The 24,430-nt window shown below is 45.6% G+C and overlaps 1 protein-coding gene across 1 annotated transcript; it reads right to left on the bottom strand.

Annotated features, from left to right (window-relative positions):
- Window positions 1-217: 217 nt before the first annotated feature.
- Window positions 218-1,337, bottom strand: LOC308363768 (zymogen granule membrane protein 16-like; the record flags this gene model as incomplete). Its single annotated transcript, XM_080836618.1, has 3 exons — window positions 218-539; window positions 925-1,045; window positions 1,286-1,337. The coding sequence occupies 3 exons, from the start codon at window positions 1,335-1,337 to the stop codon at window positions 218-220; spliced, it is 495 nt and encodes a 164-aa protein (XP_080692744.1).
- Between the last annotated feature and the right edge of the window lie 23,093 nt (window positions 1,338-24,430).

Raw genomic sequence — 24,430 nt, 5'->3', positions numbered from 1 at the left:
TTACACAGAGCAATTTCAAAGTTTAAGCTACATTCTAACCATGCATTTGGATGTGAAACACAGAAAAACTCCTGATGACAGAAGAGTGCCAGACATCTCAAAATACCAAAGGCGGCCAGGAGGTTTGTAGCCTCCCAAAAATCAATTTAATCGGACCAAGAAGATCCTTCAAGAGGGGAAGTGCCGTAAAGGGCAGGTGGGTCTTCATTCTCTTCTGCTAATCAGCAGTGCCATTGGTGGGTGTGCTGAGCACGGCCCAGTGAGAGGCGATGGAGGAGATGTACCCGTGTTGGCGACCGCTAAGGAAACGAAGCTCAGCCATTGGATGACTGGCGTACATGTTGAAGCTGTGTCCAAATGGTTGTCCAGCATTGAGGGAGCGCCCCCTGTTGGTGACGATCATCAGGCTGTGGATCCAGTGAGAGAACTTGCCGGAGATCTGAACGATGAACTCGTCGTCTAACAGCTCAATCTCATTGGTGGTGCCGCCTGTAACGCCCGCAACTGGTGACCATTCAAACCCATAACGGAGCTGGATGCTAAAGAATAGGAAACCACAACGTTGGGGAAATGAAAGTGACAATACAGAAAGTCACAACATTTTCTGGTTGTTTGATAATTTCCTTTTGAACGAAAAGGCCCAAGAAGGCACTACGTACCAATAAAGCACTTATTTATCTATCATTGCTCAGTGTTCCATGACCACATTCTATAATTTAACACTTTATAAACTCAAAAACTCATCTGAATAGTTGACAGAATGTCTTGAAATTAAATAATTACCAAAAATTCAACATGATAAAAAAACAACACATGTGAAATGTAAAATGGTACTTAGAACATAAAAAAAATATGTGGTCATCTACCAACATCCCTTGGTTATTTTCATCACTCTCATAGATCTCGACAAGTGCTTTGCCTTACCCACGGATGATACTATTATAATTCTCCCATGTTCTGACGGCAGTGATCCGGCCCATCCCTGTGATGGAGTAAGAGGTACCAACCCCTGACCCCACAGCTGGGGAAAAGGAGAAGTACGAGGCTGGAAAAGAGAGAGAACAAATTCCACTTGGTCACCAAGAACATTCCAATGAGTGGATCAACTTCCACTGAAGTCAGAACACATCACCTCTGTTTCTGTTCCTCTGTGTTTCATCTTATGGACCACAATACAATTTATTTAAACAAATTCTATCTTCACCACCATTCAGTAGGTGCAAGAGATGAAGTTCTGTAGAACGTGTGTGTGTGTGTGTGTGTGTGTGCAAATAGTGACACTTACATTGAGCACTTGCAGCAGCCAGTAGGACACTGAGAAAAAGAAGAACCTGCATCCTTGGGGACAGATAGCATCAGAATTAAATAATTAAATTAAATTAATTAATTAATGATTTTTTTATGCATAGTTTATTTACACCATTTACTGATTATGAATATACATTGACTGAAATGAGAAAGATATAGCATCGCTCATATAAGGGAATTACCTTGCTGACCTTGTACAGAGTCCAGGCTGTGTTTAAAGGCATAAAATGAATGCCTTGTTATGTTACAACATAACAATATACACACACATGCATGAGCCATTGTATGCTTTTATCATATTAATATTATCTTAAAAATGGTAAGCGTTATTTTTGTATTTTTGAAGATTGTTTGCAAAACATGAAGGACAGCGGAAGAACCAAAGCTCATACTGTACCACTGGTAAGTGAAGACAGGGAATGGTGGGCCTGCTGCAGGGTCAGCACATGAGAAGATGGAGACGAGTTCAGTGCTCCAGGTTTACTCACAATGCTCTTAGCCACCAGTGGACAGAGTTTTATAGTCTGAGTGCACACTTGGCATTCCAGTCATTTTTTTATATCTCATATACCTGCCAAGTAATCCTTCTGAGGAGGGGTCATTTCTAGTACTTGGGCACTGGACAACACACTGGCTTGACCAGTTCCAAGAAGGAACAAGGAAGAAAACAGATATTGACAAATCCCTTTTCTTGTTTTAACTACCCACATCAGTTTACAACTCCTCTCTTGATTATGATAGTGATCACATGCACAACTCAGCAGATGGAAACACACACATTTCACCCGCATTTCAAATGCACCTAAAATACCAACGACGTTGGATGGAAACCCAGATTACTGGACTGTGTGTGTAAGGGAGCATGTGTGTGTTTGGATGCTTCCTGGTGTCATTGATGCATCTGTTCACAGTCTGTAGTTTATAATGTAAAAGTAAAAAGGGTGACACAGTCCGCATTAAAAATCACAGACTCTTCGAGGTTCCCTTCGGCAGGAGGCTGCGGTCCGGACCAAAACCTCTCATCACAAAACCAGCTTCTTCCCGGCTGCAGTTGGCCTTATTCACAAGGCCCGGGACCCCCACCTGACTTGGACTCTTATCCCGCCCCCACACCTCAAGTCTGTTTTACGTTAACACACATTACATTGTACACTGCGCATTCACTTTTGCACTACTGCTCTGCTTTTTGCATTTTACCTTTTATGTGGAGTACTTCTCTTATGTGTAGTATAGTTTGTTTTTATGTTATTATGTTATGTGTAGTACTTGTGTTTGTACGTTTTATGTTCAGTGTATGCACCTATACACCAGAACAAATTCCAGGTAGGTGTAAATCTACTTGCCAATAATTACAATTCTGATTCTGATTCTTCAGATTAGAACATCACTGTGAAGTTACCCTTCATCAGGAAGTCTCCCTGACATGTGTGTTGACTTTGTTTTGATTGCAGGTGTGGTTTTGTTTAGATTGAGATTTGCATATGTATTGGCTACCATTCGTGACTGAAATGAGATACAGATAGTAAATGTAATATGAAATAAATACCTTGTCGACTTGCAAAGTGTTGGCTGTTGGTAAATAAATACAAATACATATGCATAAAAAGGCATAACAGGTGTCTATTGTTTGGCAAGGACTATGGCACAAGATAACCTGAACTGGTTTTACTGGTCCGTGATTCAGATCAAGGGCAGGATTACAGGATTTAATTGAACACTGCACTAGACACGGGTATATTAGAGTTTATGTTTATTATTAATAAAAAATTCAAAGATGGCTCAAATTACTACTTTTATGACATAACAACAAACATAGTGCATAAATACAACTCCATGTTACCAGTATGAATAATTTAAACGTCAGCCAGCATTTTTTGCTATTTTTTATTTACCAAATGAGTTAAGTATTTGATTCGCATTCAACTTTCGATTCAGTATCTGGTAAACTCAGAGGACCATAGAAATGTAACATTCCACTGTAACAGTTATCAAGCGTGATGAAGACGGCATCCCAGTGGACATTGGGCAATGTGCTGGAAAAGAAAACTTTTCCTCACCAGAAGCAGTTTTCATATTTATAGCAACAGTAAGGAGTTTTGCCCTTAAACTAGTGAACCAATTACCAAAATGCTATGCAATAACGGCATAGAAACGGCTTGAGAAACTTGGCCATTTATGTGATGGACACTAAAGAAAAGCATTGAGATGTTGCTACATTTAGTCCAACAACTCTTATTCAACAATGTGTTCCCTTTCTCTTGTGTTTTTTTCTCTGAAATGTGTTAGATTAAATGTGTAAAATGTGTAATAGAGTGAAAGATAATTCTCTGCATTTGACACTGATCATTTCCATTAGGAAAGATAAATGTGGGATAAAATAGCATGATGTACTTGAGACCTTTGACTGATAGTAATATGGACCGAGAGGATCATCAATATGATGCAAAAACAATCACAGCATTAATTTCATGTCGGCACGGAACAGATGGTTTCTCAACATTGAGCCAAGCTTCTCTCCTTTGAGCAAGTCTCTGGTGTTTTTTTTACTTTCTCTCAAGGGTGTTGGTACAGTCAACAATATTTATTTAAATATTTTATGCATTTTTACATTCCTGAATCCAAAATCCATTTAAAATGTAACATTCTGCATGTGACTTATCTGGTTCCTTATCGCAGGAAGCTGCGATATAACAACGGGACTTGACCTAGTGTCATGGACTGTTCGAAGAACTTATTAATTCACGCCGCTAGGCAGGGAGAAGTGCGCCGCGCTCTGGCCCCGCCCCCACCGGAGCCTATAAATACTGCAGCACTCATCTCCATCTTCCTTTTCAAAATCTTTGCGTATTAGGACGTTCCAAGGACTATTCGACGCTCCATTCCTGATGGTCGTATTACTTGTTTCTATTTTTAAACTTAACTCGATATGAGCTGGTTAGTTAAAGGTTCTCTAACCTTCACTACCTCAAGAGTGCTACAAGTTCGACTTGTCATACAGAAAGTCGAGTTTCACTGTCTAACTTAAGTCTCTGACCAGCCTGCTAGCTTGGTTTGATAGCCTACTAGCTTGGTTTGCTAGCCTACTAGCTTGGTTTGCTAGCCTACTAGCATGGTTTACTAGCCTGCTAGCTTGGTTTGCTAACCTCTGGTTTACGGTGATAGTGTGCTCTTTTAATCTTTCTTGTGTTTCAGATATGTCGCGCCAAGCATACCCTGTCGGTGGCTATAGCCAGGGCCCAGAGGCGTCTCGCGTTATGAGAACGCACCGGCGTGGGAGGGGGCGAGCCAAGCGCCGACCGGGGAACGATTCCCGGTAGGGCTGGGCGTCCCTCCAGCCCCTGGCAGTTCAGCGTCCGGTAGCCACCCTGGGGTGACAGCCGGTCGCGACTGCCCTCTTGGTTGCCCCAGACCCTGAGATAGTGGCGCTACCCTCCGGTTTTTCCCGATCTCTCCGGAGCACATAAACACTGCTCGACTACTCGACTACACTGTCTGCTCGACTACTCCGACGAACATACCTCAGGAGAGGAGGAGAAGGCGAGTATGGAGCTGGACCGTTGCCGCGGGCTTCCCCGGTTACATCCACCGTGCTTGCCACCTTGGTCTCCCTCGCCCGGCCACGCGGGTGGTCAGGCATAGGCAGGCTCTGGTGGAGATACACTATTAGCGGCTGGGCAGGCAACGTGTTCTACGAGCACGGCTGCGCTGCTACAGCGCTAGCAGGCGAAGCTTTTGACAGAGCTGGCAGCATCGCTGGGTAGCAGTCAGGAGATCCGTCCCGCAACGGGTCTCTCACTGTGTCTTGTGCGCTGCAACTCCCAGACTCTGGGGAGAGTCATGGGAGCGAGCGTGGCAAGCCAAATTGAGGAGCAGCAAATGAACGAGGAGGCATTGCAGATTTGGATGCCTCCCTCAAGCAGCTCCCAGCCCCCGCAGTCATCGGGACAGCAAACCCCGAGTGCAGGGCATGAGAGAAGTGAGTTCCGCTCACCCACACCTTGGCAAAGGTGCAGGCGGGAATCTAAACCAGTTCTTGCCCGCTACGCAGCCGCAAGCGCAGCAGCCAGCACGCCCCACGCAGGGCGCTACCCACGCGGGACGACAGCGCACTGCTGGTCGTGGCAAGGGCCACAACAAACACCCCGCCACCTGAGATTCGGTCGTTGACCACAAAGCGGGGTGAGGTGGAAAACTACACGTTGCTCGCAGGCAGAGCTCATGTCAAGCACCGTAAAAGTATTCCACCAAGCACCACATTCCCACATGAGTGTCATAACCACTGCCCCTTTGGGCCAGACATAAGGCATGCTTGTGTAACTTCCCCCACGGCGTTCGTACACCCAATTGTATTCGTACACCATGCGGGGGAAACCCCAGATCTAGCCACCCCAGGTTCGGCGGTGTGACCCAGTCAGTTCAGAGGTTTGCATATGCGCCACTCGGTCAGAGGTGGTGCAAGCCTGCCATCTAGTGGTAGCACACTTGCATCGACCCGGCTTGTTAATAGACAGAGGCAAGGGCGCTGTGTGCCTCCCAAGGAGGCAAGCTCTGAGCTATACACAAACACTTCATCACCCCCAAGACGGATAGAAGTTGTCGTCCAATACTAGATCTACGTAAAATGAACAGAGCACTTAATAAATTGAAGTTCAGGATACTGACCCCACGCACGCTCGTTCGGTTCATACAAACAAACGATTGGTTTGTGTCGCTAAGATCTAAAGAAGGCATATTTTCATATACCGACTCGCCACAGACATCAGAGATTCTGAGGGTTGCATTCGGATGAACTGCATGCCAATTTCGTGTTCCCCCATTCGGTCTGTCTTGGCTGCGTATTCACTAAATGCGCAGAGGCAGCCATCGCTACGTAGAGAGAGGGAGGAATAAGCATTCTCACTTGTCTCTACGGCTGGTTAATACGAGCCCACTCAAAGTCAGCGGTGGTGAAAGACTGCCATCTAGTGGTAGCACACTTGCATCGACTCGGCTCGTTAAAAAAACAGAGGCGAAAGCGCTCCGTACCTCGACAGTGCGCTCCATTCCTAGGCATTGTACTAGACTCTACCTCAATGAAGGTCAGTCTGTCCTCAGCGAGAATAAAAGCCATCCAATCATGTACACGCCGGTTCAAGCGAACACAGGCGGTAACGTCCCTCTGCCGTCAAAGGCTGCTGTGGATGATGGCATCAGCCGCGGTAGCGCTGCCTTGAGGGCTTTTACGCATGAGGCCATGTCAAATATGGTACCTCTCCCTGAAGCTCAGCTCCACTGAGGACAGGTACGGTAAGCTGGTGGTAAACGCCAGATGCATGATAGAGGGTCATCATGCGCGTGTAAGAACGGACAACACCTCCGCTATGGCGTATATAAACTGCCAAAGAGGAGTTCGTTCTCAATTACTGTTTCAATGGGCGAACCGCCTACTCCGTGGACAGCGGGGCATTTTCCCCCTGATCAGAGCAGTACACATGCCAGGCCTGCTCAGCTACGGAGCAGACCTGTTATCAAGAGGCATCCCCCGGGCCGCAGACGGGTGCCTGCACCCTCAGGTGGTAGAACTGATATGGCTACGCTTTTACAAAGCAGAGGTGGACCTGTTTGCCAACAGGGAGAACACCTGTTGCCCACTGTGGTTCTCGCTGGGGGTGACAGCCCCCGATTAAGCATAGACGCGCTAAGCAATGGCCGAGCTTACGTCTATATGCGTTTTCCCCCATAGCTGTGGCGGCTCAGGGTTGTCACCTGAAAGGCATAGGCTCCTAGCCCCAGGTTCATCTGACTCAGTGGTGGCAATGATACAGAGCGCACGGACCGCTTCGACCCTGTCTCTATACACTAAAATGACGCAGTTTCGAGAGGTGGTCGAGAGGTGTTCCACGTCAACATGATCCTATCAACTGCGCACTGGGCGTCATTCTGGAATTTCGCCAGCAGTTATTTGATGAGGGGAAGGCTGCACCACTAGGTTTACCTACCAGCCATCTCCGCCTGCTACACAGGTATTTATAATAAACCCCCGGGCTATCAGACGTATCAGAGTGCCGGGCAGGCACCCGGTGCTGTCATGGGATTTACTGATTGTGTTACGTGCTCTTACAGGGCCTCCATTTGTGACTCTATAGACAGCGGACATAAAATGTGTTTCGTTGAAAACGGCGCTGTAGCGCGTTGGTGACATGCACGCCCTGTCCGTCAGTCCATCGTGCCTTCAGTTCTCGATTGCGGGGAAGGCAGGGATGAGACCTAATGCTGCACACACCTAAGGTGGTAGCAGCCCCGTTTCGTAATCAGGTGATTGAGTTGGCAGTGTTCTCGCCTCCTCCGTTTGCTTCGGCAGAGGAGGAGCGTTTGAATACGCTGTGTCCGGTGCGCGTTTCCGTTGTTAGAGCGCACCAAGACGTTCCGACGATCAGATCAGCTGTTTGTGCGCTTCTGGGCACGGGAAAAAGGCAAGGCTGCGTGCGCATTTCGTGCACACTCGGCGTGTCGGGTTGTCTTCTTCCTGAGCCTTGTTAAAAGGCGTCTCAGTGGAAGAGATATATGAGGCAGCAAGCTGCATGGAGTTCTCGCCACACTTTCATTAGATTCTATATGTTAAATGTGACCAATTTTTTTGTTACAATGCGTTCTGCAGCCAAGCGATCTCTGAATCGCCAGAGCCTAGGAATAACTAAATAGTACAGGTGTTCATCAGCTCTTCGTGGTAGAAGGCAGTGAACAGAGCCCTAAACATTGACAGTTTAGTGTGAAGGTACTCTACAGGATGGCGATCTTCGAATCCCCAGAGACGGAGGAGAGTTACGAGTTTTATGTGTTCGTCAGCTTCTACGTGGTAGAATGCAGTGAACAAAGACCTAAACGGTGACAGTTTAGTGGTGTATTAAAAATAACTCTAGGCTTACGATCTCCGAATCTCTAGAGCCTAGAGAGAGTTACGAGTTGTATGTGTTTGTCAGCTTCTACGTGGTAGAATACAGTGAACAAAGCCCTAAACGTTGACAGTTTAGTGGTGTATTAAAAATAACTCTGTAGGCTGACGATCTCTGAATCTCCAGAGCCTGCGGAGAGTTACGAGTTGTAATTGTTTGTCAGCTTCTACGTGGTAGAATGCAGTGAATAAAGCCCTAAACGTTGACAGTTTAGTGGTGTATTAAAAATAACTCTGTAGCCTGACGATCTCCGAATCTCCAGAGCCTGCGGAGAGTCACGAGTTGTATTTGTTTGTCAGCTTCTACGTAGTAGAAGGCAGTGAACAAAGCCCTAAACGTTGACAGTTTAGTGGTGTATTAAAAAAAACTCTCCAGAACCTGAGGAGAGTGTTATGTGTTCATTGGCCCTACTTGAAGGAGTGCCATGAACAAGATACTAAACGTGGGAAGGTTTAGTAAGATATATGTTCATCAGCCTCTGCTTGGCTAACGCAATGAACTAATTAATGGGTAATCCTATGATCAGGGAGATCGGTGATCCCCTTGGCATATGTGCACATTGAGAACCTAGTTAGCGTTCACCAGCACGGGTAAGGCCCTATGAACGTTCACCACCAGCTGCTGTATGAACCTCCGTGAGGGCAAAGCATAATAAAGTTGGGGTGATATGGCAATCACTGTATTTACACGCGCTAATGGAAACTGTCCCGTTGTTATATCGCAGCTTCCTGCGATAAGGAACGTCTCGGTTACTTACGTTACCTCGGTCCCTTAAGCACGGAACAAGATATAACAATAGTTGCGTGATACAGTGTTTTTCTTCTTTTGGGTGGGTGTTTCGACGCTCAGATTTTGATCCAAGGAAGATAAAGATGAGCGCCGCGGTATTTATAGGCTTCGGTGGGGGCGGGGCCAGAGCGTGGCGCACTTCTCCCTGCCTAGCGCCGTGAATTAACTAGTTCTTCGAACAGTCAATGAGATTGGTCAAGTCCCGTTGTTATATCTTGTTCCGTGCTTAAGGAACCGAGGTTACCTAAGTAACCGGGACGTTTATCTTTAAAGTACTCAAGATGCATCCAGTGCAGCTAGAAAGTGTAATAGTAGCTTTCTTTCACCCACCTCTGGCAATCGGGTTGAACTACCAAAAGTTTAGATCTGCACGCATATTGGGGCGGTGACCTTCAACTGGAGTGCTTGTTCATTAAACAACATCTCATAACGAGAATGATCATATTCAAACACAGTTTGGTGTTGGCTGAGCCACTGTTTGGTCCATTGTGTGATGGTTCAGGACCCAGGTGGCTGACTATTTGCCTCATGCAGCAGACCCTGAAGCCCTGTAGAGATTGGTGCCCTCAACGGTAGGCGTGGTGGTGGGTCGTTTGATTGATGTCATGATGGAGTAGGTGACTGGCTCTGCGTTGAGCTGTCTGTGCAAGGTTTAGGCAGGCTGCTTCGCGGCTGTTTGCTGGTGGTAGGATTCCACTGAGGATTGGTAGGGAAGAGGTTGGTGTAGATCTTATACATCCTGAAACCATCCGCATGCTGTTGTTGAGAGCTATGTCCAGCTTGGTGGTATGGATTTGCACCAAATAGGTGCACAGTACTCTGCTGTTGAGTAGGCCATTGCTAAAGTAGCAGTTCAGAGGAAAGGGAAACTTGCTCCCCACAAGGTTCCACAGAGACGGTGAATGAGGACCACCCTGGCTCTGACTTGCTGGAGGTGTTGTTTATACTCGAGGTGAGGCTTCTATCCAGAGTAACACCCAAGTATTTTGGTGTCTTTTCAAAACAGTCCTGCACATTTGACTTCCAGTTGGATGTTGGCTTGTCTCCCCATGTGACCAATACCAGCATTGTTCATGTACCACAGGAAAAAATTGCATTCATTTACCTTCAGATAATTTAACTAATCTGGAGAGGCACTGAGATGTAGACCTACGTTTATTAAGTAGCATTAACCTGCCCCTGACAGGACAGTGTCCTAACTGTCTAGCTAGCTATCTTAAGGGTGTTAATTACTGGCATGCGTGTGTTATCGGCAAACGTTCACGTTGTCATGTCAATCCATTATTAAACGTATGTATACTTGTGCATATATTGGAACTTTGTAAATCGAGTTTAGAAAAACTTCTTCTTTACATGTTCTTACTGTGTTTGAGAATGAGGTAAAGGGAGAGAGGAGGAAACAATCTCACAACCTGATGTACTGGGCAGATTGTCTGAAACACGAAGTTGTCGGTAGCCCCGCCTGTGGGAAACAGCATGTGAACCAAACCACTTTGAGGAATAGGGGGAATAGAACGCTTAAAAAGCACACTGTTTTACGTTTATAGTAAGCACCGCTTGTGTCGTTGTGCATTTATTTCATATTACTATATTTAAAAATAAAAAAATAAAAAAATGTCCCCTCAAATGTTTGTTGGGGGGTAGGAAGTGAGGGGAATCGTACTAGCAATCTTTTAGTTTCTAACCGGCAGCGTTAACCTCTGTCCCAGATCACACTTGCTGTTTCGCATTCATGCATATGTTTCAGCCAAAAGACATCCTCACACAACGTTTCTTGCCTTGCTCTCACAGCGGTGGCGGTGTTGAATTTTGCCATGATTATGGTATTGTATTCTTCTTAAGCGTTCATCCCCTGCTCGCCACCGGAGAAAAAGTAGAGCTCATTGCCACTCCCAAGGCATTCATGTTCTCCTGTTGGTTATGAAAAAGAAAAAAAACTGGCCACAAAATTCTGAGCCACAATCATATCATTAAAACATATCAGAGGTAACAGCAGAATCATTTTACTTTCATCAGGGAGCAATGTCCCTGTTAGAGTGAGAAACCAGAAAACACTTAAGGTGCCTGGTCCGTGGATCTTCTGGCCAATCGATTTTCATTTTAAAACCAGGAAATGGAAAACGGATAACGAGCCGTCTCCCGTCTCCTGTCTCGGAGTCGGAAAATGGGAAACGAGGAACGAACCTATTTCCCATTTCCGATTTCCGATTTCAAAACGGGAAACGGGGAACGGGTCGTTTTCTGTGGTTCGTGTGCGTGGTTATGAATGGAAATTCGGGTAAAAAAAAATTTCCATCACTGATTTTGCATTAATATGACCCGGAACTTGATGTCTTTTGTCAGTGTCTGTTAATCATGGCTACCGTTGATGAAGTTGTGAGCAACAAGTGTCCGAGAATAGTACACCATCAGCGGACTGGCCCCGAGCTGCTAGACCCCTGTCTCCATCGTCCACAGGCACCAGGATGTGAGCAACAAGTGTCCGAGAATAGTACACCATCAGCGGACTGGCCCCGAGCTGCTAGACCCCTGTCTCCATCCTCCAGAGGCACCAGGATGTGAAGATAATGTGTCCGAGGACAGTGCACCATCAGCGGACTGGCCCCGAGCTTCTAGGCCCTTGTTTTCATCCTCCACAGGCACCGGGATGTCAAAAATATGTGTCCGAGGACAGAGCACCATCCACGGACTCTCTACGTGCTTCCAGGCCCTTGTTTTCAACCTCCACAGGCACCAGGATGTCAGAAATATGTGTCCGAGAAAGATGCACCATCAACGGACTCTCTACGAGCTTCTAGGCCCTTGTTTTCAACCTCCACAGGCACCGGGATGTCAGAAATATGTGACCGCCAAAGATGCACCATCAACGGACTCTCTACGAGCTTCTAGGCCCTTGTCACAGAACCAGTTCCGGGTCATATTAATGCAAAATAAGTGATGGAAAATTGCCCCTGTTTTTATTTACCCGAATTTCCATTCATAACCACGCACACGAACCACAGAAAACGTTCGAAACGTTTTGAAATTGGAAATAGGTTCGTTCCTCGTTTCCCATTTTCCGACTCCGAGACGGGAGACGGGAGACGGGAGACGGGAGACGGCTCATTATCCGTTTTCCATTTCCTGGTTTTAAAACGAAAATCGATTGGCCAGAAGATCCACGGACCGTGCCTCTATACTACCCAAATGGTCGTGTCGGATAGTCGGGCAGCGGGCGGGCGGCCGGATAGTACGTACTAGGTCGCGTTTGTGTCCCGTTTATAGTACTCCAACAGCTGTGGGTGCTGAAAACAATTCTCTTCCAGAACAGTAGGGGGAGTAACGGTTTAAGTGCCGAAAGACAAGCTACCCCAAGACGTTTTTGAGCGATGGAAATCGTTAGTTGGCTTTCCCTCTCCTCCACAACTGTTATGTACTTCCCTCTCACCAGCTGTCACTACTGAAATGCAACAGGTGTCAGCAGACGTACAACTTCAGTGCTTTGTCTATATACACCTGAAAGGGCAAACTTATCTCTATCATGGTAGGTATTTTTTGTGGGAGAAATAGTAGCAATCTACAACAAAATGATATGCTTATCTTACACTATAGAAACTATTAAAAAAGATTAAATTAGATTAATACGTTCTTATTTTCTTTGGTATTTTCGTCATATTCAGATTTGCAATGTTGATTTCTGGGTAATTTTTGTAATCTCTTTGATCATGTGACGAGACGATACGATATAGGCACAACATCTGAACGATGACAGTGTTGCACAATTAAGCAATATAGCACGAGTGGGAGTGGGGTAGGTAAGGGATAATCCCACGGGTGGTGTTCGGCCGTAGCCATCGAGGCCAAAGGCCGAGTGGCGTAGGCAACAACACCCGTGGGATTATCCCTTACCTACCCCACTCCCACGAGTGCTATATTGCTTTTATAAAACAATTCTACCGTCAACAAATTAACATTTCAACACGAAGTTATTGATTAAAAATGGTTTATTTCGCCATTGTTTCTCCGCAACAAAAAATAGTTCCATTGTCAACGTCTTGGTTTGGAATTTTAAAAACTTTGAATTAACGGTTATCATCAATGCGAATGTTTCATCGCGGAGTGATTTATTTTTAGCTGTAAAAAGTCCCGTAACTGTAGGTATGTTGACGAATAACCTATAGCATGGAACGTCTCTCGTCCAATCAGAAACAGCTAAATTACGCGCTAGAACCCAATTGTTTTATAAGTCCACACCTTTCATGAAAGAGTTAAAAGTTCATACAAGTAAACATGAACAGTTCACGAGTAGCCTAAACATGAATAGTTCACGATCATAGTTCACCATTTTAATTCATAGTTCAGTTCATAGTTTTAGGGTGGAAAGTGAGAATGAAAGACTTAACTTGTGCTTTATAGAAAACTTTATCCATCACTACCAGCTACTACCACTAGCCTACCTATCCTGAAACTGCACTGTCATTTGTATCAATTCCTAAAATAATAATTACCCCCAATGGCAGCGTGTCTCGAAGTGTGGTGGAAACCCAACGCTGGGTCGCAGAGACGTGACAGGTGGAGCACAAATGAGAAGAGATTCAGGAGATTTCCCGTTGCAATGCCTTCCTTTATATACAGTAGCCTAACGAGAATATACCCCCATCGCACTAAACAACCACACTCAAACAAATGAATATTGTATTGTTAGAACAATAGCAGGGCAGAGCACACGGATAATCCATATTCATCATCTTGGCAAATTGAGATACTGCGGCTGGCGGATTAAGGAATGAACATTCCATATTTGAAATATCTTAATAAGTAGGCTAGTGAAGTCAACCTGTCTGCTTTACTTGTTGGAGACATTCGTTTATTGACACATCTTTTAAAGACGGCCAGAGCGCATTAAAACGACGTGTTTATAAATTACATCATTCAAATGTGGAAGTAATCAGTAGGCCTCTAGAGAGGGCAGCGCCAGAATAACGCGCAAACGCGCGCTTGCCTCACGGGTGCAATACCATTATTTAATCATATTTGATAGTATTCCCAACTCATTTGTCCTTCATTCTATCACCGTGTTTGAAGCCTATTGGTTAGGTAATAGCCGAGTGACACCTGTTTTCTTTCTGATGTGACAGTAGGCTATAGGATATCTACTTGTGTGTTTTAAGCAAATAAAATGTGTAGCAATGTTTACGAAGGGGCAACTGCTATCGTGAATTATACAGTAAATACGTTGTGAAATGAAAGGAAAACACATCAGTTAAAGGTGTATGAGTATTGATTGATTCACATCGATATGAATGGATGACATGCCTAACAAGTGTTTTTTAGTGGAGATTTTTAAAAATGATCGCAACATTGAAAAATCCGGTGCTAAAATATCCCAAACACAATCGGAATTCAAGAATAACCCTAATATTTAGGCCTATTAAGCAAACATGTAGCCTACTGCCCTTATTTTTGCTTTAACGGAACAGACTATTCTGCCGTTTGAAATGTATTAATCAACACGCATGCTGGATTTAAAATGCAGTGGAAACCGTCGGTTATAAACAATGGAGTGACAAGTTCTGCAATATGTGCAATGATAGATATGTCCAATGAAAGAAGTGTGAACTTTTTATGAAATAGAATTGATGCCATCTGCTTTCTCCATAACAACATGGATTACACCTCGGTGGACTTTGTAGATATTTTATTAACAAACGTGGACTTCAAGTTTACAAGAAAAAAAATATCTTCAATGGTAAGACCCTTTTGTTGTGCCTCTTCTGGTGTAGCATACAATGTGAGTTTTATTTGGGCACAGCAGATGCCTATCATGTGTAATGTGTAGGCTATTTCATTCCGTTCTTCCAATGTGAATAATTAAATTTCAATATGCTATCTCCCTCTTGTGCGCGGTTGTACTTTAAAAGGGGCTTGTTTCTGTGAGCGACTGCATGTAGTATATATTGAAATGTTGCCACAGCGTTGTGTAATTTCTGTAAACATACCTGTAAAAATGAATGAAATACTTTGAAATTTCATTGAGTAAGAATATTATTTAGAACACAGCTTATAGTAAATTTGTTAACAATAAAACATATTTGATGATTATTTTTTAAGCAAAACCTTAAAACAAACAGAGTTGAAAGTGATGTTAACAGAGTTGATATGAATAACAGAGTTGACCAACCGTATTTAAAACCGAATTCATTTCTGCCTGACTCTGAAACATTTAAAAATGTAGATACAATTATTTAACTGCAATATGTCTCCCCATTACTAATCTGGAAAGTAACATTTTTTTTTACTGAACGTGTTCTGGCAAAGTCAGTGGCAGCCAGGAATTGACCCAGAAAATAGGCAAACAAACAGCTAAAGGGTCCCACTTATTAATCAGAATAGATGGCCTTGTGAGCTTCACAATCTGTTTAGTCGCTGGTGATTTCAGCCCAAATTTCTTTGTCTATTTCAACATGACGGCCTGTCACTGGGGTTGGTTGTGGAATGATTCTGAGGACATCATCAAAGGGATACCACAAAGTATCCTCACGGCCAGGCCAGAAGAACCGATTGCTCCCCACTCTGTGCATGCATGTGACTTTTGCATGTGTCTCATTGACCTCGACAATGGTCCCAGGATAAATACCAGCATCATATTTGATGACGCACCACTGTCCAATGACATCGTTGCTTTCCCAATTGATTGCATCTGTTGTCTGTACTTGTTGCTGTTCAGTGATGTCAGAAAATATGGGCTGAACATCAAGGTCAAATTCAAACCTTTTTGTGCAGTGACAAGAGCATTCCAGAATTTGCTTTGTTGAGCATAGGCAGCTGACGTCTCTGTATATGACCCTTCCTGGTGCAAGAGTTACAATTTGATGGAGGCGCATTGTTGAGGGAACCACCGGTAGCTGTTTTGGCATCCGCTGAACAGCGTTGTCCACAGTGTCCTCATCAATGTAGAACAGCTTTATAGAGGTCTTGGCATTCAGAAGACTTTCAAACAAACCTTTGGCATTTGGAATGTCTTTCCCTTCACTGACCAACCTATCTGCAGTTCTTTTTAAAGCCCCACCCACCCCATCTGGAGCACCTTTTCCAATGGATGCTTCGAAGAAGCTCCACGTGCCTTTCTGGAAGCCCTTGTTGAATAGCTCGGTGCTTAACTTGTAAAAGTTGCCTTTCTGGCGGTATTGGGTGCATGGTCCATCACTAAAAAAATCACGGATGGATGGTGAGTTTTCACGTGATCCAGCACAGGGGACAAGTGTGTCCATATGGCAGGGGGACTTTTGTCTTTTGATGGTGAGATTGTTGTGAAACACAAATGTTTGTCCACTCCACCCACATGGAGGATTCCCGTATGCAGGGTTGCTCGCTGCTGTGAGGATGCGAAGTGAACTGCCTGAATTTCTGCAGATAGTTTACAAGCGTAATTCTCAGAAAAATCGATGTGAATCAAACACTCATGAGATCTCATGCTTACAGTAGTGGTTAAATTGAGCCTTTATGTTAAACTGATGCCTCGTGAAAATTCTCAGCTGATCCTGGAACATGCTTATCATATCTCCAAGAGAACTCTCCATTTCCTTTTTTACAGTCATTCGGACTGGTGGTATTTCTTTTTTACTTTCTTTGTTGTTTTTCTTTCTCCTTTCTCCCAATTCAGTTCTCCACTGGACAAATTTCACTGGAGCATCAGTGTCATAGTCACCGAGCTGGTAAACATTGCCTCTGCATTTAGTACATTCTCCGTACATGCATTCTTTGCTTTCAGGGTCACAGGATATCGAGTTTGCGATGATTTCCAAGTCAGTTGTATTAAGTAGTTGGAGGGTATGAAGCTTCTTTACAAGGAAGGATAGGTTTTCATGAGCTTTACAGAGACAGGTTTCTCTGTCAGATATGGCTGGGTGGACAACCCAGAAAGGACGCATGGAGCAGAAAAGCGTGTAAGACAGCTGACTTGAAGGATACTCAAGATGGAATTTGCGATGCAGATTTTTCATAGTATCATTTAGAAACCGTTTCTGCATTTTTACTTTTCCTCTTGTAATGGTCTGCTTTTTTCCTGCAGTCAAGCGGCTAACATCATCTCGCATCAAGAATTCTCTGACCTTCTTTTGGAGCTTGCTTTGTGTTGATTGATATTTTCTTCTTTGAAAGCCTGATTCAATTTGGCGAACCGGTTTCTTGAAAAACCAAGTGAGGTCTGTGCTGTTTTCTGTTGTTTGTAATGTTTTAGTATCTTTCCTGACACAATTCGTGAAATCATCTGACGTACTCACTCTTCTTTAGCGTCCTGGTATTTTTGTCTAATATTCTCTATCAACACATTATGAAAAAGGAGTGTTCTTTGAACTTCAGCAGGAAGTTTATGTCTTCCTATCTGTTTCTGTGTTTTTGATCGAGGGGAATCAGACACCCGTGTCTGAAAAACAAATGACATTCTAATTAAAGTTAAAGTATGAATACAGAATGTGCCTTTAAGAAACAACACATTGGACAGTTCAGTTACATACGACCATGCTGACAGCCCTAATAAAGAACTATCAGTGACTTACTGTACAGTTACTCTATAGAATATAATCATAAACTCATGGACCTATGCAGTCATCTAATCTAACCTGGATGGCTGTGGTTCAGGGCCTGGTTCAGAACTTGGCGGTGGTGTCGTCTCTGAAATGCTCTGCCTTCTTGCTCTGCACCTCTGCTGAGCCTCTCTCCAATACCTGCGTTTCTGTCTATGCTCCCTTTGACTCAGATCAGCCGCTCTGCTTGTCTGCCCTGCATTGCTCCTTTTGTTCCATCTATTTCTGTCTTTTTGCTTATTTTCTGCTCTCCGTCCAGGGTCGGCATTTCGCCTTGCCCTGTATTGCCGTTGCCTTTCTGCTGCTGAAAGCTTCATCTTCGACTACCTACAACATAAATTATTCAATTTCCTTAAACTGAAAAGGTATAGCACTGATGTGCCCTTTACAAAATACATAAATAAATAAGTATATTCCTCAACATACTCAAATAAGATTGGAAACATTTGACTCTGTTAGTCATTGTCAACTCTGTTATGCATTGTCAACTCTGTTACTGGTGTAATGGTAACAGAGTTGACATAACAGAGTTGATATTTTCAGCCATTTTCTGCCTTAACTACATGTGCTAGCTACCAATGAGATACCACATGGCATGTCTAAAAAGATAATTCTATAGATTTGATCATGTCATTTGTTTTTTTAAAGTTGATTGATTGATTCACTATGATTTAACAATAACAGATGACAAGTAATTAATCTACTATTGGTGTATTATAAACATTTTTATAAAATAATGGGAGGAGAAGAATGACATACCTTACTGCCTTCCACATGCTTTCTGCCAGAGGAAGTGACATCACAGGAAGCAGGTCTCATGTACTTATATGAATGCATTGGACATTATTATGGAGTTTTATAACAGAGATAACAGAGTTGACCAGAACGTATGAACAGACAAAAAACATATTTTTTATATACTGAAATTTCATATAATACAGAAAATAGATATGCTGTGCTTTTGATATTATTGATGTTAATAGAGTGAGTACAAAAAAAATTAAAATTAGATTCAATTATCTAATTTTAATACAAGTTCAATCTATGAACCCTGAGCCGAAGACAGTCAATATTGGATGGGGTTGGACTTATCAGGCTAATATTTTCTGTATACATTTTGTCAAAAATACACATCAAACATTATTATTTGTTAAAGTTTAATTCAATTATTAGTATTATTCAAAACTGATTCAATAAAGACTTGTCTGGGGAGGAATAACAAAGGGTGTATCTGGGAGACACGAAATGTATCCCCAATTCTGAAATGAGCCATGTATGGATTTACCTATCCTGGTGAGTTCTCCCAATGAGTAATTAATTGGTTGGCTTATTTAAAGCTAGTGGGAAGACTGGGTAGAGAGATTCGGGGTTGCCAGTGTGTTACACGTCAGTTTGCTGTGAGGCTGTGTATACTTACCTGAACCGAAAGTGAGTTTTGTATTGCCTATGAAGGGCCGGTTTGATTTCTGTTTTTCCAAAGTATTTTCTTTATTATTCTTTTTGTTATTATTTTTGCACTTGCGCACTTGTAAAATAAACCGGCACTATTTTCTCACTTCAACTTGCTGAGCTGCGTCTTGCTTTTTACCCTTGGAACCTTGGTTGTTGCGTCCCGTCCCGTGTGTGAATTGGGGGTGCAATACCGCCTTTTCCACAGTTGGTGGCAGCGGTGGGATCGTGGCGTGCTCCAAGAGAAGAAAGAACTCTGTAAGACGGGAGCTGATCCGTCAGAGGATGTCTATCCGACATCTAACCAAGGGTAAGCCGCCGCCAGAGCAAAATGAAGATGAAGACGATGATGGAGCAAGGGGACGTGATCCAGCACTTGCTGATGAGGCAGCAGACGACCTGGGTACCTTGAACCTGGCATCACTCCACAGCTTCCTACAGAAGACTCTCAAGAGGCCCACAAGCAGGAGCAAAGATGGCGTAGCGTGCAGGTGCAGCTGAACAATGTCCGCGATGAACTAGAGGAAGAGCGAAGGCGTGGCGGTGAGGGACGTCGACCAGGCGGTGATGGCGATCGACTTTCAGTGGCACCACCACTACCAGCAGCTCCTCCAGAACCAGGACCTCGACCAGCAGAACCACCAGGCCGAACAGCGCCGTCTCCAGCAGCCTGGACCAGAGCAGCCGTGCCAAAGCTGGAGGAGGGAGATGACATCGAGCAGTATCTCACCACCTTCGAGAGGCTGGCAGAGGCCTATCGGTGGCCAAGAGCTGAATGGGCTGAGTACCTGGTACCCTACCTGACCGGACGGGCCCGCTCTGCAAACGTGGCGATGGATATTCTGGAGGCCATGGACTACAGCAAGGTGAGGGATGCCATTCTCTCAAAATATGAGATCAGCGAGGAGATCTACAGGCAGCGCTTTCGTGATCCAGACATCCGGCCAGGAGAGACTCCGAAAGAGCTATACAAACGTCTGAAGGACTTCTATCGAAAGTGGATTAAGCCAGACGGCAAGACTGTTGAAATGGTTGGAGAGCTCCTCATCTTGGAGCAGTATCTGCAAACCCTGTCTCCTGATGTGCGTGTGTGGGTGAAGGAGCATAACCCGACGACTGGCCAGCAGGCTGCTGAGCTGGTGGAGGCGTTCCTTGCTGCACGCCCAGGGGCGAAGACATTCCGGTACCAGAGCTTCAACAGACCACCAGCTGGGGGTAAGTCTGGGGGTTTTGGTGGGGGAGTTGGTCCTAGGGGGTCTGGACAGAGTAGGGCACCAAACACACAGCCTCACCCTACCTCTACGTCACAGCCTAGACCACCATACAATCCACCATACACCTCTCAGCCTAGACAGGCCTCACATCCCGCATCCCTCACATCCGCACCCACAGCCACACATAGCAAACCGAATGTTATATGTTACTACTGTAATCACCCAGGGCACATCAGCAGGGAGTGTCCCATCAAAAAGGCTAAAGAGATGAGTATGTGTAGCATACCTAGACCTGGTAGTACATCCGAGGAGTGTGTCAGCAAAGTGCAGACTGTCCCAGTGTATGCTAACGGCAAACCTACTTTTGCTCTCCTAGACACCGGCAGCACACAGACCTTAGTTCAGCCCCATCTGATAGACAAGTCAGAGAAGCTGGGAGGTAAGCGTAGAAGGGTGTGTTGTGTAAATGGGGACGAGCACGTCTATCCTGTGTCAGTGATATGCCTGGAGGTTAGAGGGCGGACCTTTTGGCTAAATGCAGGTGTGGTTGAAGGGTTGAGCCAGCCAGTAGTATTGGGACAGGATGTACTTATACTACCTGAGTTAGTGCAAACTACCAAGCCAGCAACGCGATCTCAAGCCAAGGCTAAAGCTGAAGTTTAGAAGTCACTGCTAGAGATGATGCCTTTCAGTCAGGAGGACATTAGCTTACCTGAGCATTCAAAGGTGCAGAAGAGCCGCAGACAGAGAAGGAGAGAGAAACTGCAAGGCACAGTGAAGAAGCTTGGAGACCAGGTGCCAGTTCCTGATGTTTCACAGGGAGCTTTGTGGGAGATTCCCAGTAATGTTAGTGTACTACAGAGAGAAGATGACTCTTTAAAAGAGGTGTTTAGTAAAGTCACTGAGATAGATGGGGAGAAGACTGGTGTAGCTGCAGCGTTATCAGGGGAGCACTACTTTGTCCGGGAGGGCCTACTGTACCATCAACCTGAAGGGGGCAGCAGTGAGCAGTTGGTTGTCCCGTAGTCTCTGAGAGAGAAGGTGTTGGCATTGGGCCATGATATCCCTCGGGCAGGGCATCTTGGCAATGTGAAGAGCCTTGAGAGGATAGCTGCACGTTTTCACTGGCCAGGGTTATACAGTGAGGTTCAGAGGTACTGCAAGTCGTGTTCCACCTGTCAGCTTACCAGTAGCTATAAAGTTAAGCCTTCACCACTACATCCACTTCCCATCATTGGTGTCCCTTTCCATAGGATAGCTATGGACATAGTTGGGCCATTGGAGAGAACACAGGCAGGTCACAGATTCATTCTAGTGATATGCGATTACGCTACCAGATACCCAGAGGCATTCCCCTTGCGCAAGATTACAGCTAGTGCTATTGCACGGGCTTTGTTGCAACTGATATCTAGGGTAGGCATACCACATGAGATCCTCACAGACCAGGGAACTGCATTCTTGTCCAAAACCATGAAACAAGTTTATAGTTTACTGGGGATAAGAGGGATCAGGACCACCCCCTACGACCCTCAGACGGACGGGCTGGTAGAGAGATATAACAGAACCTTAAAGAGCATGATCAGGAAGTTTGTTGCTGATAATGGCAAGGACTGGGACCAGTGGCTGCCGTATCTGCTTTTTGCCTACAGGGAGGTGCCGCAGACGTCCACAGGGTTCTCGCCCTTTGAACTGTTGTACGGGCGTCAAGTCAGGGGCCCTCTGGATTTGCTGCGGGAGGCCTGGGGGAATCCAAGACCCACCGAGAATGACGGCATACTCACCTACGTCTTGAAGATGCGGGACAAACTGCAGGAGATGGCTAGCCTGGTGGAAGACAACATGCGGCAGGCCCAGCAGACCCAAGCCCGGTTGTACGACCAGTCAGCACGGCAGAGGAGCTTCGAGCCAGGGCAGCAGGTACTCTTGCTGTTGCCGACGACAGAGAACAAGCTTCTGGCCCGCTGGCAGGGGCCATATCGGATTACTCGTCAGCTGGGGCCAGTAACCTATGAGCTGGAGATGCCAGGGAGGCGCAAGACCAGGCAGGCCTTCCACATCAATCTCCTCAAGGAGTGGTACGAACGGGAGTTGCCACTCAGCCACCAGCTGATGGTGCGAGCAGTGGGGGAGGATGAGGACATTCCTGAGCAGTACTTCCCTGCGCAGGTCCCCACCACGGAGCCTGACTTCTCACACCTGACTACTCAACAGGCGAAGGAGCTTCGAGCTATCATCCCAGAGGGGTTGTTTTCGGAGCAGCCAGGGCGGACATCAGTGGTGGAGTATGACTTCCAACTCAAAGACACCAAGCCGGTGAGACAGCAGATGTACCGTATCCCAGAGCGGTTGTTGCCTGCACTCCAGGAGGAGTTGGAGTCGATGAAGCAGCTGGGGGTCATCGAGCGGTCCAACAGTGGCTGGAGTAGCCCTGTGGTTCTCGTTCCAAAGAAAGAGGGAACCCTCCGTTTCTGTGTTGACTTCAGGCAGCTGAACGCTCAGTCCAACTACCACGCCTATCCAATGCCGAGGTTGGAGGACCTCATAGAACGGCTTGGAAAGACGCAATTCGTCACCACCCTCGACCTCTGCAAGGGGTATTGGCAGGTTCCCTTGGCTGATGGAGTTAAGCCTTACACTGCCTTTCGTACCCCTCAAGGTTCCCACCAGTTCACGGACATGCCTTTAGGCCTGCAGGGGGCGCCTGCATGCTTCCAGAGGCTGATTGACCGTGTGCTGGACGGCACCGACACCTTTGCAGCGGCCTATCTGGACGATATGGTCGTCTATAGCGCCACCTGGGGGCAGCACATGCAGCATCTGGGAGAGGTGCTGCGTCGCATCCACGAAGCTGGGCTGACAATCCAGCCAAAGAAATGTGCCTTGGCTCAGTCGGAGGTTAGTTACCTCGGGCACATCATCGGTGGCGGGGTGATTAAGCCTCAAAAGGATAAGTTGGAGGCTGTCCGGGACTGTCCGCGACCCCAGACCAAGAAGGACGTCCGGTCTTTTTTGGGGCTCGCTGGATGGTACCGGAGATTCATCCCAAACTTTGCTACCCGCGCTGCACCTCTCACTGATCTGACCCAGGAGTCGGGGTCCACAAGGGTCAGGTGGGAGGAGGTGCATGAGGGGGCGTTCCAGGACCTGAAAGCAGCATTGCTCTGTGAACCAGTGTTGCAGAGTCCGGACTTTGAGAGCCAGTTCACTGTGCAGACAGATGCATCTGGAGTGGGACTTGGGGCCGTTCTTCTCCAAGGGGAGGCCGAAGAACAGAAGCCGGTGGCTTACATAAGCCGTAAGCTCTTCCCTCGTGAAACCAGGTACTCGGTGGTGGAGCTTGAGTGCCTAGCGATGAAATGGGCTCTAGAGACTTTTAAATATTATCTGTTGGGAAGAGACTTTTTACTTAAGACCGATCATAAGGCATTGCAATGGTTGGGTAAAATGAAAGACTCTAATGCACGCATTACGCAATGGTTTTTGTCCCTGCAGCCATACAAGTTTCAGGTCAAGTACAGGGCGGAGAAACTGAACCCAGTAGCAGACTTCCTGTCTCGTCACCCTAGTGACGAGCCTTTAGAGGGGGGAGGAAATGTGAAAAGCGAGGGTCGCGTTTTCCCAGTAGCTACCGTCTAGCCCTGAGTTTGCACACACATCGTCACACGTAACCTGATGACCACACTTAATTGCCCATAATGCAACACATTGTAGCTGTAGCCGCGGCAGCGTTTCAAAGCCGAGTTACAGTCAGTTACAGCACAGTCCGGTAAGCTAACTTCTACAAACTTCTACAAACAACCACAACACACGTCAGTTCAATAAACTTCAACAACATAGCGAACAGTGAGGTACCCACTGATTCAGTTACAGATTCCATTCCGTTCACAATACTTTCGTTAGTCATTCAAACACACGCAACACAACACTCACGAGTCAACTGCAGGTCTCCTAGGTCCGTCCGCAAACTGGTCCGTGTGGAAACGCGAGCCACATTGGAGCTAGGTCCTTATTCTGTCCTGTGACAATGTAATTGGGTTTTGCTAATGGAGAGGGGTGTTGAGTTGCCGTGAATACTTCCGTGTATTATTATTATTATTGCTGATGTGATGTATTTGAAGACTATCAGTGAATGAGAATGTGTATGAATATTTATATTTATTATGATGTGATATTA

This window comes from Sprattus sprattus (genome assembly GCF_963457725.1).
Source record: "Sprattus sprattus genome assembly, chromosome: 4".
Lineage (NCBI taxonomy): Eukaryota > Metazoa > Chordata > Actinopteri > Clupeiformes > Clupeidae > Sprattus > Sprattus sprattus.
This window is presented reverse-complemented; position numbering and strand designations above follow the sequence as displayed.